The sequence below is a fragment of the Esox lucius genome, chromosome 20, assembly GCF_011004845.1.
Source record: "Esox lucius isolate fEsoLuc1 chromosome 20, fEsoLuc1.pri, whole genome shotgun sequence".
Lineage (NCBI taxonomy): Eukaryota > Metazoa > Chordata > Actinopteri > Esociformes > Esocidae > Esox > Esox lucius.
Genome location: NC_047588.1, coordinates 34,425,456 through 34,439,088, shown reverse-complemented (window position 1 = coordinate 34,439,088; position 13,633 = coordinate 34,425,456). Strand labels below are relative to the sequence as shown.

Genomic DNA, 13,633 nt, shown 5'->3' with positions numbered 1-13,633 from the left:
TATATGCCTTAGATTTAACACGACCATATACTACTTGCTTTTGATTTGTCATACAAAAAAAAACAGGCAGACTGAGATTACCTTTAACGTGAACTTCTACCATGCAAGTAGCTGCTTGCTTTAATCTTTTGACAGGACTGAAACCATTTTACATGTAGGAACATGTAACGCAACACTGTCGACTGACACCAACGCATACCTTCAAAGCTTTTATTACATGTTTATAAAATATGACAAACACACATGACAATAATAATGACTGATAGTTACATAATGTTATGGATAGTAAACCACGGCAGAAGTCAACTGGGTTACCCCGTTAGTTATATATCTCAGGTTTATCAATCCCTGCACGCGTCCCAAATTGCAACCTATTTCTTGCATTGCGTACTATGTTCGACCAAAACCCATTTGGGCCCCGATAAAAGTAGAGTACTGTTTATGAAATAGGATGCAATTTGGGACACACTGAATCTCTCTACCGTGGAGAAACCTAAAGTTGCTTCATTTTCTTTCTTTGGTTTTCAATAGCCCATTCAGGACATGTTAATAAAGACAATGTACATGAATGCGCTACATCCTAGCGAATCAGTTGCCCAGACCTTTTCTTTTAGGGGGTAAGAAATATTTTCTTTTGGGAGGGGGGAGGGCGTCACGAGTGCCTTTGAGCTAAGATCAGGAGTGCCGGGGCCGCACGGTGCAACGGGATGGGCCGTCACTGACCTCAGAGCTCCCGGTGGGCCCCAGACCGACCGCCTAGTTAGCTGAGAGGGTGTCGCCGTGTGCGTGCTCTGTTGCTGGAGTCGAGGCTGTTAGGATCGGCCTTTGCCTCAAACGTGCTTGAAAAACATTTAACACCACAGGGAAATATTTACAGTGGTCTTAAAATGAATGATTGAGTGTTGATAATGCAATTTTTCCGTATTCCATCCCTGTGCCTGTTCAGTCAGTTATTTTTTGCTGATTAAGTAAATCAGTAAAGACAGTGGATCTTCTTGACATACTGTATCTGTAAATAAATGCCCATTCCTAGAACGCTTGGGCAGATTAGGTTCTAACTACGATAGTAAAAAAAAAATATAAGGAAAAACATTGCGTGTACTGTACATATGTGATGTGAGGACAGCTCAGTGAACCAGCAACAACTCTTCCAACATCAACGCTTGCCGTCTCTCCAGTTTGAATGTGTTTGAGGCGTCGCAGGGCAGTCACAGGTATTCCTCTACCTCATTGTCATCCCTCCAACACACCAGTAGAGGAGAGCCGTTTGCACACTGCATCCTAATCAACAGGGTTGTGTTAATTAGTGCACACCATAGCACAATGTTTCACAACAGAAAATCCCCCAGAAAAGCCTCTTCTTTTCGTACAAGTTCAGCCTCCCCACTTTTAGGCTCGAGTCCTCCTGGTTGGTGCAGGACGACGAAGCAGGAGCCAAATCCCTCTTGTCTGACCCTGAGGTTTTGCCCCAGATGGCACCCTTCTCCCTTATTACACTACTTTTGACCAGGAGTCACGTGGGGTTTGGGACGCCACCCGGTTCCCCCACCACCCTCAGACAACAGACATCCCCGGGGTGGGGCAGGTAAGAGCGGCAGCCACATCGGACCTGTCAATTCGGGCCAGCGCTGAGCAAAGCAGTCCCAGGGTGGATCCCTCCTGCTGGGCCCAGTTGGAGAGCAGAGTGTGCGCAGGGGCCTCGCCACGTCCAAACAAGTCTATTTGGTCCAGCTCGTAGCCCAGCGCCGTCCCCAGATGCCTCCAGGAACCTCCGCGGGCCCCGCCCCCCTCCTGAAGCAGACACTCAACCTCTTCCTGTCTGTGGGGGGGGAGGTTGATGTAGAGACGGCCGTCCTGCTTACTGTCCCTCTTGCTGCCTGTGGGGTGGAGGAGCAAATGGGGGGGAGTTTACGGAACACGTTCGGAGGTGGCCGACCCGCGAGTCATAAGAGATGTGAAATGCCAAATCGAAAAGACGCCTGACGGCTTTGGTTGCCATCTTAAGGCGATCTGATGTGCAGTGAAGTTAATTCTGGTGAGGGGTTGAAATGGCTGTGGTTTGTTGTCACCTTTGCTGGGTTGGCTGTCCTGTAAGCTGTGTGAATCCAGGAAGACCCCGCTGTCACTGTGGAGTTTCTCTCCTTCGGGCGAAGTGCCCAGCTCTGCAGCGCGGGCCTTATTCAGCGCTTTCTTCTGCTTACACGACATCCAGCTGAGGAAAGGTGGGAGGGGAAAAGCCTTTACAATTTTACTCAATACGTCAAAACAGGATTGCACTTCACACAAAGACCTAAAACGGACAGAAACACATGACGGCCATCAGAAGGCTCCAGAATTCCCCACCCTGTCATTAAACAATGGTGAATCCCCCCCACAGCCGGGTGTTTGCAACAACGACAAGACTTGAAATCCTCGACAGGGAGTGTACTAGACTCACTTACGGGCAAAGTGTGGAGAATCAGGATGGGGAACTCACCACTTGTAGGCGACGTAGAGCAGCAGGCCCAGCACCACAGCGGCCAGGACTGACACGTAGGCCAGGATGTTGTTGCTGCCCACCTCCCCCTGGGGGGTGAACCTGGTGGCACCAGGTCCAGCTCCCCCTGGGGCCGGACCACCATCCTCTGCCTCCTCATCTTTGTCCACAGGGCCCGGCACGGGCCAGCGAGGAGCGGCCAGAGGGCCGTCGGACCCGGTGGGACGATTCAGGATGTGTAGCTTCTTATCTGGAGGTGGAGGTAGATTGGAGAGAGCCGAGAGGATCGTCAATGTGATGCTTGACAACTCTTAGGCACCCGGGGCAAATTTTTGGGACGCTGACTAAACCGAGTCCAAGACTAAAAAGCTATTGCAAAAGAGAGACTCCATGAAAATAGTTGCACCTTGGCGTTAATACGTTGTTTCATACTTCATACATTTATATCAGGCAAGTTGACGATTGAAGTCAGTGACAAGGTAGGAAACAAGGTAGGAAACAATGGAGCTTAATTGGCACCTTTAAAGGCACATGCAAAAAACACAACGTATGATGTGGACACATTTCGGAAAACGACGCGCTCCAAGGATAACTGCTAAGGCCTAAATTCAGTTGGCTACAGAAGGCTTGTTAGGGGGAATGGGGTGTAGAGCTACCTGACCCTGACCCATTCATCTCCCCTGGGGTGCAGAAACAGATCCAGTTCTGCCTCGTCATACCCCCTCCTGGACCGGTCCCAAATGCCTCCTGCCCTGCCACCCCCCCCCCCCCCCCCCCATCTACAGTCGGCCTACTTTAAGATCAAACGCTCCCTGGGACAGCCCTCACCAGATGGTCAGATGACCAGACTCCTGGGGGGGATCCAGGCCACAAGGCTAGAGTTTGGCTATTTGGAGCCCAGTGAGTGTTGGGGTCACCGGCGTACCAAGGCCTCGGGGGTCTGGTCCAACCCGGAGGCCTGGGGTATTTAGGTAGTTAAACCCTCTTTAGGAGCTGTCAGCTAAGAGCCATTTGACTGCAGTACTTAGCAGTTTTTTTTTTTTTTTTGTGGGACTATGCTCATGTTTCCGGAGAGTTGCAGCGTGTTCAGATGAGGTGTGGGTACAGGTGTTGGCCACATGTCCCGTCTCTCCTGCTCCCTCCCCAGTTTAAGTTAAAGCCTTCATTGGCATCGGAGACATTTGTTTACGTTCCCAAGTCAAGGGAGAAAACAGTGCAACTGTTGTCATTTTAAAAGGTTAAAATGACAACAGAGAAGCGTCAAAGCAATAAAAGCTTTACAATGTTATGACCCACACAGAGTACAGTGGTCTAAAAACATACACACATATTTAAAGTATGAACGACAAAGGAATATTGTAGATATTTTATTGTATACTCTTTACTTCTTCTGTTGCTCTTAAACTTGTGTAACACACTCACCCATGCAGAGGGTGTCAGAGTTTGGCTGGCAGGCTCTGATCTCCACCTCGCTGTCCGAGCACTGAGAACAGGCCTGGCACGGCGTGGTGTCGTTCTTCTCCTCCGAGAACGTTCCCGTGCCGCACGTTTGGCACCGGGTGTTCCCGTGGGCTCCGCACAGCCTCGCCACGCCCTCGCCGCGCCCACACGTGGTGCAGGCGGCGCATGACCCCGACGGGCTCCTGCCGTCGCGGCGCAGGTACAAGCGCTCGCCGCAGTCACAGTGAGTGTCCCTGGTGCCGCTGCAGCGGGAGATCTCAGCGACGCCAGCTGGGCATCGGGCACACGGGACGCACGGTGAGAGGCCGCCCGTTGGGGAGAACGTTCCTGGAACACACACACCGGTGTCTTGGCTTGTTACCATGAACCTCAGGTGTTAGTGCCAACGTGCCGGTGTTGGGTAGCATAGCAGTGCCAAGGTTGGTAGAGCGCAGTGCTCACATCGCCAGTTTGCGGCGTTGATTAGCCAAGTCCACGAGGGGGAAGTATGAAAACATTTGCACTCATGGGGTTGGATAAGGTGTCAATGTAAATTGCACCGGGGGGGGGGGCAGTGGCACACCAGTGGGTGGAAGCATCTAGGACCTACTGCCTCCGTGACTCACCGTCTGGGCAATGCTGGCACTTGGTGTTCTCCTTCCCACACTCCACTTCCACCCCGTGGCCCGGAGGACACAGATCACAACACTCCCCTGACTGGGTGAACTGCCCGCTGGCACAGGCATCTCCCAGGGCAACCTGGAAGGCGGGACAACACAGCGGCGTTCGTTAGACAGGCAGATACCGTAAAATACCAGGGCACGCGAAAGGCAACGCTAAAGTGAGGATGAGGTGAGGTGGGAGGTGGTAGGGCTTGACCGGGTGAGCGGGAGAAATGTAAGATCAAACCGACGAGGGGTTGTTATTACATGCATAGTTTGGTCAGAGTGAAAATGGAAATGTTTGTTCTTCTTTTAGAGCCCTTGACAGGGGTATAATGATGCGTTTAGCATTTCTAATCTGTTTCTAATCAATTTATTTCTATACCCTGTGGAAGAATGTAATGCATGCACACATTATACATACGCTCAAAACTGGCCTGGAAGCTACAGAGAAAGTCATGTTTGACGGAATAACAGCACAAGCTTTTATCTCCACTGGTTTCAGTCATGGATAGCTCACTTTCTCCACCCAAATCCTGAACAACAGCGCCCCAAATCAACGTAAAATAAATTATATTTTCACTTATCGGCGGCAGACGGGTGACAGACGGGCCAGCTGAGTCCCAAAAACCACCCAATTTCCTGTATATTGCACTACTTTTCACCAGGGCTCACCAGGATCTGCTCAAAACGAGTGCACCATTGGGAACAGAGTGCCATTCGGGACAAGCTCCAAGTGCGTAAGACACGAGAGACACATCAGACATTCCTATAGGCTTACAGAGCAGAGTGGCCACAGACTAGAAGGAGTGGACCAGACAGCTTTTGGGCCTTTGAGACACAAAGGCCCAGGGAAAGAGTGAGACACAGAGGGCCAGGGAAAGAGTGAGACACAAAGGCCTGGGGAAAGAGTGAGACACCAAGGGGAAACACTTCTAGAGTTGTGGGAGGAGGAAGCTCTGAGTATAAAGGGCTTCCTCCCCTCCACAGTGACGCATTCCACACGGGTGTGAATAACACTATAGTTACATAGTGTGTGTGTGTGTGTGTGTAAATCTCTTGTCCTCAGACACAGCGAGGGGAGTGGGGGGCGGGATGCGGAGGAGGGGATGGTGGTAGCCCCAGGCAGAGGCGTCACTTATTAGCCAAGGCTGCCCAGCATGCGAGTGTCTGTTTAAGAGGGAACGGTCCTTTGATGTTAACCCCCCCATGGTCATGTTGAGGGCAGATTGGCCCACTGGTCCTGAACCGGAGGGCTGTCAGGCAGGTGTCAACTAACAGATGTCCAATGACAAACCTCCTGCTGAGGGAAAGGTAACAGCCTAACAACCCTCTGATTTCCCTCTGTCATGTCTCTGATGTCTGCTGCCGAATAGCAGGAGGGGCGTGTGTCAACCTGTAGAGCCTCCTGTGAGCCCAACACACACACACAGGAAAATGCACGTACTACACACACATGCATGCATTGAGACGCATGCATATTCACACACACACACACACACACACACTATCACTTCAGTCACTAATCTGTACTGTAAAATATACTCCTTGTTGGTACTCCAAAGGAAACAGCTTTGAAGGCAAAGGAGGGCCCACGTTTCGCTCCAAGAATAACAGTAATAACAGCAATTGTTTTATTGCACCACTTTCTGTGGAGCTAGACAACATGGAAAATGCAGTCAGCTAAGAACAGAAGGACCAGGGCAAAGTGGCTTCAATTTCAACAGATATTAAACTCCACTAACACATGAGCCTCTACAGGATGTCTTACTCTTAGGATATGGCAAGATAGTTGATCCTAATTGCACCCTGGTCTCCAAATTGAAGAGTTTAGGTTCAACGCAGAAGTCAATCTTTTTTTATTTGACTGTGTATTCTATGCGATGTTTTGTAGCAACAGATGAGGCTTTGCTAAAATGTACTGCTCCATTTCAATGGCTGTGTATGTAATGTGTTCATTGCATGCTAAGGCTAACCTGCTAACTGTCAACTGCAATGTATTTTTATTAGCATGCAGAGTGAAGCTAAGTCTAACCAAAACCACAGTCAGTTATTTCAAGAGCTAACCCAAGACAAACTCCTTCATGTGACACAGTTCTTCGGATAACACGCTAACCTCCATCTAATGGATATTAAATATTTAGCGGTAGCAGTACTGTCTTGGGTTGTCTCCAGTTGCAGCTTCATAATGTTATAGACCAGACACTGAGACTGGCCAGAGTATACACACACACATGCACACGCACACACAGTGAGGAGTGTGTCCAGAAAGGACTCAGCCTTACTAACGGCTCAGCTCATTCATGTTGGAATTTCCTCTACTAGTGACCAAATATAGAAATAAATATTCCTATCCAAGATGGGTGGGACTGTGAATTGTGTGTGTGTGTGGGTGTGTTTGTGTAAATATACACACCGCCCAGAGCTTAATGACCACAGTATACAGGACTGGAACTAACAAGGCTCCATTTAACAGACCTCAATCGAGGATGACCTGGATTAAATATTTCCTCGTTATACTATGAAACAGACACTTAAAATTAAGCTGATTTGCTGAGTAAAAACAAAAGCGACAAAAGATATTTCTAAAAATGAGACTTGCTGTGTAGTGTTTCATAGAATTCTTGCTCATGTTGCATCTGTTTCAATACGATAGCTTCAGACTTGGCTATATAGCCTTCCCTGTCTAGTCTGATGTCTTGTCTGGAACTCCTAGCCATTTCACAGTTGTATTGTAGCCTTGAACTATCTCACACGACTTTGCCTAATCAAGTGTTTGATGCTTAGCTGACAAGTTGAATCAGGTGTGCTAGCTCTGGAATAGTTGAAATACATGGAATGGTTACAAGCCCAGAGGAGGGGTTTGAGATCCTCTTTAATATACACCTCCCTGGCTCAGACACCATGAGGGAAGAGAAGAGCACAGATCAGATCTTATCTCTCTCCTCCAGGGTCACTCCGGAGAGAGTTGACTGCTGCACTTAGGTAGTAAAGAAGTTTCAGTTAAGGGGATTCCCTGGAGAGCCAAGACCACCATGAATGGAGCCTTAACTGCTTTCAAAAGGATCTCTGAACTCCACGGCTGTCACAGTAACTCCTTCAACACACTCTAGTGAAAGTCCACACACCACGTGCACACTGACATTTTGCTGCCTTAAAATCTATCATCTTTCTAATTTTCCAACAGATATACACAGCCTGCTCCACATTCAATGTAAAATAAAGTTAGAGCATTTTTTCAAATCATATATAGAAACTTAAACTAAAACAAACACGGACAAATAATGCCCTGCGCCTCGCTTGGCCAATCAGTCTAATTTTGAAGATATCGAACATCCTGAGTGAAACCGGAACATTCGGTGTTCCGGTTTCATGTCCATCAATGACTCCTGACCAAATGAACTCAGCAATTTTGAACAAAATAGAAAACTATGTATGTACTATGTACTACATTGCCCCAATAGATGTGCAAGGCAGGTAGAATCCAGCTCAACATTATTTTAGCTGTAGTTGCGGTCCAAGATGCTTCACCAAGCACTAACTGTAGGCCATGCAGACTTCCGCAGTCCAAACCGTCTCATTGTGTGTGAGTAATTTGAGAAGGTGTCGGTAACATGTTTCTGACTTTGGAAATGCAAAGTAAATTCAATATATAAGTCACACATGTTTTTTAATTTGACATTTAAATTTGAAGGCAACAAAATGTGAAGCCTGCTAAACAGGACGGGGGGTAAACTTTCACTAACGACAGCATATGCTACACAAGCGCACGTACACACCAAATGCATGCAGAGTCGAAACACTAGCTGATGCCCCCTCCCCCCCCCAAAGGGCTTTTTGAAGCACTATCACATTTAATATGATGTGTGCCTTGGCTGCCGCAGCCCGGAGTTTCCACGTAAACATATCCTGAGCGATGAGCACATGAAAGGCCAGGAGATCCACCAGGCGAGGCCCTCTCTCAGAGCTGACACTGACCCCTGGCCCTCACACACACCCCGGCCGTGGTGGCATCACCGCGGACACCGGCACCTCCAGCAGACTGAGGAACACGAGAGGAGGAGCTGTGTCCGACACGGCGCACTATGTAATGTGTGCCGCGCAGTTTTGGCCCGGGGCCCAGTGGGGCGCAGCACAGGGAACTGTGGGTGCCATTGGGGAGCTGCCTAATTGACTCAGTGACTCACTATCTGGGCAAGGGTTGTCAAAATACAGACCTTTCGGCTCTGGTCAGTAGAGGGGCACGATGCAGGGAAGGTCGGAACGAGAGCTGTCGGCACTTTCCATCTGCCACACTGATTACAGTCATAAGCAGTAGCAGGTCATCTTGAGACGGTCAGAGTTTGGATTCTCTTTTAACCACGTTGCCTGTTACGTTAGAGTTAAGGAATATGTTGATCTACTGATGAAATGTCACAAAATGTCAGAGAACAAACGCCAAGCTTTCACTGGATTCAGGGCTTTTCTGTCTACACAATTTCAGGTTGTCAGAATGCTTACTTGTAACGGTCTCTCTCATCAAAGCGCTAGGTATAGTAAAGCCAAGCAGTGGTTAGAAGTTCAAGTGAAAGCCAATCTCCTATCCCCTACACAAATCTGCTTAAAGGCTAAATGGAAATTCAAATTACTGTTCTATTACAAACTGGGCCCCCCATTTCTCTCTCCACAGACCAAAAGAAAATTATGATAATTGCTTTGCTCCGGATATCCAGACCCCAGTAGTAGTTAAACTGTTGCTGCATTTCTACATAAAGAATGACTCTGGCACTATGAATGACTTACAGTACAGTTTTGTAATGTAACTGAGAACCTTGAACTAACAAACCACTAACATTAGTGGGTCAGTGTGTTTCAACATAACAATGTTCAATAAAATAAGGAATATGAAAAAGGTAAATATATTATAAATTCATATTAAGCAAGAAAAACAAAAAACTGTGGAAATTCACAAATAAAATAAAAAATGTGCGTCTTGGGAACGCAATATATAGTTTTGTTTATATAGTGCTGTAAAAGTATTGTCTGATCTTTTATCAATTTCTGCAACCAATTATTAAATTAAAGAAACACCGAAAAAACCAATAACAAAAACATTTAGTTTAAATGTAATTCATAGATAAAGTTAAATAAGTTACGCAATATCCAATGTGAAAAGGTAATTACCCCCTTAAATTCAGTAACTGGTTACGCCACCTTAAGCAGCAATAACTGAAACCAAACACTTCATATAGTTATTGAGTAGTCTCTCACTGCGGAATTCTGATTGATTGATTGTCGCCAAACATACTGCAGCCCAAAAATGTTCCACTTTTGACTAATTTGACCATAGGACATTGTTTTATAAAACACTTAAGGCTCGTCCAGGTGTTTTTTGACATATGAAGATACGCTTTCACGTTCTTTGTAAACAATTCTTTCTGCCTTGCAACTCCGCGCTTCCATTTTTATCAGGCTTCTTTTCTGATGGTGGAGTTACAAACACTAATTCTAGCTGAGGCGAGAGGCCTCCAGACCATTCCGGTATAATTAAATAAAACTTCACCCCATAATAACTGCATGTTTGATTATCTTTCACACCAAACAAATAGAAGAATCACAAAAAAAATTTCTTTCTTTCTCTCTGTCTCCCAATATGCACATAACACAGAAAGATCGGACCAAATGCATTGTGAAAACTGCAAAATTCCCCCAAATTACTTATGAGCCAAATACTTTTCCCAACTGGAACTGAATGCACATAGATTGTATGAAGATCTGATAAGAGAGTTTTATCTCGGGTGCTTTGATCTTGAAGAAAGGGTTAGGCGCTGAAAACATGACAAGACATGAGCGGCTTTACTCTGCTCCCAGGCCCGGAGGCTCAGTTTTAGAAGATGAGTGTTAAATTGTAGTTTGCTGCTCCAGTAGTGGAAAGGATTCTTTTGACGCTTTGATCAGAAAGATCAAATCTTTACTATCTTCTTAACTACCTGCTCTGTCGCTGAAATTACTGAAATGATATAAAGCATTATCTCAAAAGAAGATAAACAAAGATTAGAAAAAGAAAAGCAGAGTTTATCTACGCGGAGCGAGAGGGGACGATTAAAATATGTAGCCTATGAAGAAGTGGTGAGAGTATATTGCGCGTAACAAAACAGGCGTGCCATTGTAATGTTATGCCAATGTGGCTAGAATGTAGTCAACATCAATCACTTTACGCACCGATCTGGAGAATTATTTTATGAATGAACAATTCCCCAAATTTAACCTGCTACATGTGTTGTTGTAAAACATCGGATGATGAGCCTTTCTCGTGTTAGAGTAATGTACTATTAACCTACAATAGATTGCACGGTCAGCATATAATATTATGGGGAAATTACAGTATCCTGTATATTAGCGACATTGCACTTACCTTTAGGAGAAGAAAAAGTGTGCAGACCCAAAGCACAGCCATCTCACCGTGCCGCTGGAGAATCCCGTCCCAGTAGATGAATATAACAACCCTTTAATCGTATTTGGGATCCAAGACGGTTCCAATGCCTAACTTTGTGCGTAACACACGTAAATGGCAAAACTATATAACACGTTTCCAAAAAATGTGTAGCAGTTTTCACGCCAGCATAACTGCTTTAAAAGTAACACGAGAAGACATAAGCATTTTCCTTCTGAAGCGTAAAGAAAAGTTGACACACTGACACACGCTCCAACTAACGGTACACAGCTAATCCGATTGCCGCTTCTCTTCAGTGAAATCAACTGCCATATAAGAAAACGTCTAAAAAACGTTGCCAGTCCTCCTTAAGCTAAACACATCCTTAGTGATTCGGTGTCTCTGTTGCATTACCTACAGTTTTTTCTCACTAAAATCGTTTGGCACGTTCCCTTTTGCGATGCGAGTCTGACGCGCAGTGTTTTGCCCCCTAGTTGTTCATTCCCTTTCAAACGCCTACAGCTTTCAACCGCTGGAGCCCCGTTCCTCGCTTTGTGATTGGTTGAGTCAACGGCAATAAACACACTGAATTTGTATTCAATTGATAAAAAAACATGAAAAGCAGTAATAAATAATGGGATTAAACGCCGGAGGTGCGTTTAGCGATATGTTAAAAGACTGGACGGTGGGACTTTGAGGCAGTCCTGGCTGCATTTTTACTGCGGAAGTCTGCAAGTTTTTTAAGACTCTGGAGTTAATACCCGTCATTGTGTTTGTATTTACAAAACTAGCAGTATTGTTGAAATACAACTGTAAATATTTAGTTGCTCAAACCATTTAAATATAAAAATATTGTGTAAAACGTATCTAACATGTCATATTGTAAATTTGCTCTTTGATAAGTAAGCACTGCTGTAGCCCAATAAAGACCAAACCTTAAGGATGTTACATTTCAGATGAATAGTTAGAATAAAAGGTCATTCATTTTACGGGAGTGACCCAGGCATTCAGAAAGTAGCAGCTTTTAAATGTTAGATCTTTTAAATGGATTCAAACGATTTATAAGACAAATATTGGGTGAATGACACACCTTGTAAATAGTTGAGCATGCACCGCATGGGGTCCTGGGACTTCAGAGGGGAACAAATGGAGACATCTCTCAGACACAAAAGCAATGCTACTTCAAAGACAGGCAGCCAGCTTTAGACACAGGATTACTTTACGGAAAAATATACGTATTGTAATAGGCCTTAAGAGGCTACCGAGACAGGATATCAACAAAGAAGGTCATTCTTGTGTTACAACTTTGTGAGGCTACTTGCATCCCAATAGTACCCTATTCCCTTGACAGTGCACTTAGTTTTACCAGGATACTAGTTGAAAGTAGTGCACTAGAATAGGGTGCCATACGTAAATAACAAAGTACTGAAATTAATGATTAATGAAAAAGTAGCCTGTTTGCCCATATGTAGAAGTCTCTCCTGAAGATTTGAAATCAGTTGAAATAATGTTTGGCCTACTACATTTACAGTCAGTATTCACTTTAATCATGTGTGCCAAAAGACTGACAGAGTGCATTCTGAGATACAACGCTGTCCATCCGGGTTTGGAAAGGGACACAATTTGTTTTTGTTTTAGGCCCGTAATTCCCACACATTGGATTGGAAATGATACAATGACAACAGAGTATTAGTACAAACTGTTACGTAGTCCCCACATTTAATGGTACCAAAAGTATTTGGGCAATTGCCTTTACAGCTGTGGATTTTCTTGGCAGGTGCATTTGTTGGTATATATCCTTTTTAGAGGCACTGTAGGCGCAGAGGTGTAAGCTCTCACAGTTCCCAGAAGCCTGCACCAGCCGAACTACTCTCGGTAGCCTCAAAAACAGGACGGCCAAAATAAATACCAAGAAACAGCCTGCAGAGATCTGGAAAAGGGGTATCGCGGACAGATAAGACAAACGTTAACATACACCTGCTCACTTCATTGATGATGTAAGGCAGCAGTGGGACGAAAACATCTCGTCTGCTCAGATACATCGAGACTCACTGGACAGCATCTTGTAGCAGGACAATGACCAAAAACATGCTGCTAAAGCAATTGCTTTTTTGTCCCCTATTGGTTGGGGTGGGGGTCAAACACTATGTATACAAAGGGGTTTTAATTCCTACACGGCTCACAGTTTATTGATGTAAATTGCCCCCAAATAAAAGCTGACACTCTGCATTTTGATATTTGCTGGGGTACATGGCAAAGGCAACTTGCGTCTCTGTCCAAAATACTGATGGACTGCCTCTATACAGCTCCGGGAAAAATTAAGAGACCACTGCACCTTTTTCTTTCTTTTCCAAAAAAGTCGAAAAGGAAGGTTTTGAGTGAGGAACAGAAGCGTTCAATTTGCAGCGGTCTCTTAATTTTAACCCTTCTATTCCTCACTCAAAACCTTCCTTTTGGACTTTTTTGGAAAGGGAAGGAAAAGGTGCAGATGTCCCTTAATTTTTTCCAGAGCTGTATGTACAGCTAGGTACAACAAGGACAGGTTCAGTATGCAGCCAGGAGGCTAAAAGAAGTCCCATCACTGCACAGCCAATAGGGCTCCGGTACAACATTGGGGATGAGGCTTGACAACAGCAGGGTTTG

General features: G+C 45.5%; 1 protein-coding gene across 1 annotated transcript; it reads right to left on the bottom strand.

Annotated features, from left to right (window-relative positions):
- Positions 1 to 206: 206 nt before the first annotated feature.
- Positions 207 to 11,481, bottom strand: nradd (neurotrophin receptor associated death domain). Its single transcript, XM_010884428.4, has 6 exons — positions 10,973 to 11,481; positions 4,543 to 4,675; positions 3,899 to 4,264; positions 2,477 to 2,726; positions 2,070 to 2,212; positions 207 to 1,877 (listed from the first exon to the last, which is right to left on the bottom strand). The coding sequence occupies exons 1-6, from the start codon at positions 11,012 to 11,014 to the stop codon at positions 1,555 to 1,557; spliced, it is 1,257 nt and encodes a 418-aa protein (XP_010882730.2). The 5' UTR covers positions 11,015 to 11,481; the 3' UTR covers positions 207 to 1,554.
- Between the last annotated feature and the right edge of the window lie 2,152 nt (positions 11,482 to 13,633).